Source organism: Phaseolus vulgaris, chromosome 3 (assembly GCF_051622355.1).
Source record: "Phaseolus vulgaris cultivar YP4 chromosome 3, ASM5162235v1, whole genome shotgun sequence".
Classification (NCBI taxonomy): Eukaryota; Viridiplantae; Streptophyta; class Magnoliopsida; order Fabales; family Fabaceae; genus Phaseolus; species Phaseolus vulgaris.
The window spans coordinates 31,018,815-31,023,497 of NC_143500.1; the positions used below are offsets into that span (position 1 = coordinate 31,018,815).

The window sequence follows — 4,683 nt, forward strand, 5'->3', positions numbered from 1 at the left end:
TTTCTTTTAGCTGGGTGAGGTAACACTCAGTATTATGCGCATATGATGTCTTTCTTGTATATATAAAAGTTAAATTTGAACAATGTTTTTGCTGTAAGTATTAGATTGATCCGTGGTCCAGATTACTAGTATTAAAGTGATCATCCATAGATGCAATCATTGAGATTTAAATTTTATTTATCTCCATTGTAACAATATATCCCTTATTTTAGGTCTTTTGCTTTAGAAATTGTTTTATAGTTCCATCTTACTCTTACTAGTTTAGTATTTTAAATTAAAACCGACTAAGTAGTTTGAAGTTGAAAAATTATGAATACTTGAGATTAATGTAAAAAATAAACGAAAATTAAGCATTTAATTTTTATCTCATCAGTATTTATTGTCATCTAATAGTTTCAATGATCATGGTTTCATGCTTTGACACAGAATTTTAGGTTATAAACTCAAAAAATGACTATAGCATTGTCTTTCACACCCTCAATATCCTAGAAGTCCTACAAAAAAAGGTTGTCTGCCACTGAAATACAGTTGTGGATTCATTTAATCAATTAAAAATAATCACGTCTTAGTTGGAAAAAAAAAAGGAAAATATTTGAGAGATTCATGTGAGAGTCCATTCAGCTAGAAACCAAAACAATAACAGAAAAAGGAGAAGCAAGAAGCAACTAGTCATCTCACTACAAAGCTGGAGATAAACACGTTTTCAAAGGATTTTTTTTTTTAAGTGTGATTTTTTAATAAATGGTCAATTTAGCGTTGTCTTATTAGTTTTTGAAACCGAGTAAAATTTAAATGAATTTCTGAAATTTTGTTTAAGTTCCTAAAAATTAAAAAAAAAAACTGAATTGGAATCAAGACAAACATAATTAAAGACTTGAATGAAATTCTAAATTTTTTAGAAACTTTTTTGAGTTTTCTTTAGTTTCATATATTCAATATCTAGATATATTTTTATTAAATTATTCATTCATTCATGAATAAAAACTCATGGTAGCATCTTTATCTTATTCACCAAGAAAATTAACTAGCAATAAAGAGAATGACACATTGCACAACTTTCAAATGTTTTCTCATGCAAGAGAGAGAAAAAAAAGGTAAATAAGTAGGAAGAGGTGAAAGGATTAATAAACGAACAAGAAGTTCACATCATCACATGTCCTTATTGATCTAACAATGTATTTGTAATTTGAACAAACTGTACCATATATATATATATATATATATATATATATATATCAAGAGAAGAGTGAAGAATGTGGAGAAGAAATGAGTATGTGGTATTAAATGTCAGTAGCTGTAAAACTGAAAGAAGCATAAGAGATAGAACCAACATCCCAACTATCATGAACAACTTTGGCCTTTGCATTTTCACCAGCAGCACCCATGGCCACATGCAATGGGAAGAAATGATCAGGCCAAGGATGAGCCATTTTTGCATATGGAGCCTTCTCTTCATATTCATTTACTTCCTCGTATCTGCATCAGTCATGGATTGAAGAAATACATAATTAAGAAGCATCTTATTCCCATTTTGCTACTAGCCAATGCATCAAGTGTAAAGCAAGAATTCACAATAACACCAATGAAGGTTGATTGAATAATAAACCAGGGTAAAATAGGTAGTTTGAAAAATAGTAGATGCAGGAAGAAATTGTGGGAAAGCATTACCTTCCATGAAGAAGAGAGGTTTTTAGCCAGGACATAAAAGCCTGAGCCCATGGAGGAGGTGGGCTATTACGAGGACCCATTGCTCGGAGGTTGTGGGTGGCAGTTCCCGAGCCAATGATTAAAACACCTTCATCTTTAAGAGGGGCCAAAGCCTTTCCCATGTTATAGTGGTAAGTACCTCCCTTGTTGGATGAAACTGAGAGTTGACACACAGGGATATCTGCCTCTGGGTACATCAACATCAGAGGCCCCCATGCACCATGGTCAAGCCCACGTTTCATGTCTTCGTCCACATGGCTAAACCCTGATCCTAAGAGTAACTCTTTCACCCTCTTCGCCAACTCTGGTGCTCCAGGTGCTGGATATTTCAACTACCAACAAAAGGGTACACAACTTCAAGATCAAACTAGACAAATAGTAGGAAAAATTCATTTCTATTCTAAATTTAGAAATAAAAATATTTTAATATATATGTGGATGCCAACTTTATTTAAGACGATTTTATGAGATTAAATTAAATTTAAATTTATTAGATAAAAATTTAATATTAATAAAATAAGTCTGATGAATAAATTTTAAATTATTCAATTTATATAAATAGATATTCTTTTTCATAAAAAATGTAACTAAGCATAAATTTTATTTTCTCATAGTAATATAATAATTAAGAAAAGTATTCCAATTATTAAAATTTGTACTAGTTTCCCTTTTCTCTGATATCTCTTCTGTTATGTTCTGTTCTGACCCCACAGACCAACCACGCACGGTTTGACATTGACCAAGTTCTTCTTTTATATACATAATTTTTTTTTATCTATTTTGCTCTTCCATTAATTCTAAAATTTATACCAACAGTTAGGGATGGCAAAGCGGGGCGGTCACGCGGGCTGGCTCGCGGCCACAGGTAAAAAACGTGAGACGGGTTAACCTTTTCAACCCGCTAACCCACATTAGTCCGTGGCCCGCGCGGGCTAGCAGCGGGGCGGGGCGGGCTGACCCCCTAACCCGCAAGAAAAAAAAATGTCATTGTTTTAATGTGAGCAAATGACAGAGAAGATTATAATTATGAAAAAATGAATGAAAGTTTTTCTAAGACGACATCCAATGTTATTGAAATGGAAGAATGTCAATAATGTTTATGTTTAATGTTTTGGAAGTGGAAGAATAGCGATATTTGATATTTATCTTAATGTTTAATTTTTTGATGTTTGACTATGTTTGAAAAGGAATAAAAAAAAAATTGGATTTGATAGTAACAAATATATAGGTTTAATTTGACAATTTTTTAAGAACAAAATGTAAAAAAAGTAATATTTAATTTTAAAAGAAAAATGCAGGCTGACCCACAAACCCGCAGGCCAGCTCTTATGCGGAGCGGGTCGGGAATTCTAACCCGCAATAACTTTACGGGGCGGGCCAACCCGCTCCGCATTTTTGCGGACCAAGTGCAGGGCGGGCCAATGCGGGACGGGCTGACCCGCTTTGCCACCCCTACCCACAGTCACAACAATTATTATCGAAAATAAGCAATTTTTTTCAAGTTATTCACAATTAAAGCTAACTCTAAAATAAGTGACAAAATACATTTTGTTTCTTTAATTTATTTATAACCTATAACTATATATATAGTTATAGATTTTTTTAAAACTGATTTGTAAAAGTTTTTAATACTTTACTAATTTTACTCTAACTTATATAAATTATTTTAATATATTTTATTTTTATTAATTTATATTAGTAAATAACCGAAAAAAATATGTTTTCACTTTTTATTTTAATAATTATTATAAATTATTTTTATTATCATAAGGTAAAATACTTAAGTATTTTCACGAGCAACAATAATAATAAATGTTTAATAATGTCTAATAACTAAAAAGAGTAATATTAATTTGATTTATAAAATCAAATAACTTACTACAGAATTTAATAATAAAGAGATGTAATTGAGACAAAATTGAATGAGCAGAGAGATTAAGAAAGTAATTTAACCTAATAATAATGAGAAAATTTTGTTGACATTAAACAGTAAAAAAACATTAATATTGTTTATAATAATATAATAATATTTTTAAATTAAAAAATAAATGAAATATTAATGTACTGTTGAGAGTGTTACCAATCATTATAGTAAAAGAGGATGCAAACAAACAAACCTTGTACAAGGATTTAGGGAAGCCAGAGAAATCGTAAATGGTGTCGTTTCGGTCAACGACGTTGACGGTGGGAACATCGGTGTCCCAGTGGCCGGAGATGACGAGAATGGCGGAGGGTGGCGTCGGAAACTGCTCTTTCCAGGAACTGAAGAACTTCCACGCCGGAATCGAATCATCTACGGCCAGACTTGGTGATCCGTGCGATAAGAAAAATGTCTCCTTCAATTTCAACCCCATTTTCTCACTGTTCTTCTCTTCAATCAAATCAACTATTTCAACTGTAACGAAATCTTAAGATTTTGTTCATATATATAGTTGTAACCAATGAACGATTCAGAGACAGATAGAGAAAGAATAGTTTTATATTATGTAGTATTATTGTTATATAGAAATTTTTATGAATGTTTTGGTTATGTATTCGTATTTAATAAATATATATTTTTTATATTATTCATACTTATATATAACAATCAATTTTTTTATAATTGATTTCATATATATATATATATATATATATATATATATATATATATCGGTCTTCCAGGATTAGTGATTGTTGGACTTCTCGAAGTATGACATGACCTTAGGCAGCACGATGTGACCTGTATTGATGAGGGGTTTTTTGGACACGAATTGTTGTGAGTCGTTGGATCTAGGAGATCTAACGATTGAGATTGTTGCGACGTTTCGCCTTCCGAGGCCCTTGAAACCTATAAATAGTGGTCCTAACAATGTCGAGGTACTGTGCTACCTCTCTGCTAATTGCTCTGACATCCGATTGTTTCCTCGTCCTCCTGTTATGTCGAGGTTTTCGGCTTTGTGTAAGGTTAGTGATGTCTTCCTTGTCTCGGCCTACTTC

At 32.0% G+C, this 4,683-nt stretch overlaps 1 protein-coding gene across 1 annotated transcript; it reads right to left on the reverse strand.

The window, feature by feature from the left end:
• Window positions 1–1,228: 1,228 nt before the first annotated feature.
• On the reverse strand, window positions 1,229–4,061 carry LOC137805853 (4,5-DOPA dioxygenase extradiol). The gene is made up of 3 exons (XM_068605755.2): window positions 3,825–4,061; window positions 1,669–2,039; window positions 1,229–1,476 (listed from the first exon to the last, which is right to left on the reverse strand). The coding sequence occupies exons 1-3, from the start codon at window positions 4,059–4,061 to the stop codon at window positions 1,281–1,283; spliced, it is 804 nt and encodes a 267-aa protein (XP_068461856.1). The 3' UTR covers window positions 1,229–1,280.
• Between the last annotated feature and the right edge of the window lie 622 nt (window positions 4,062–4,683).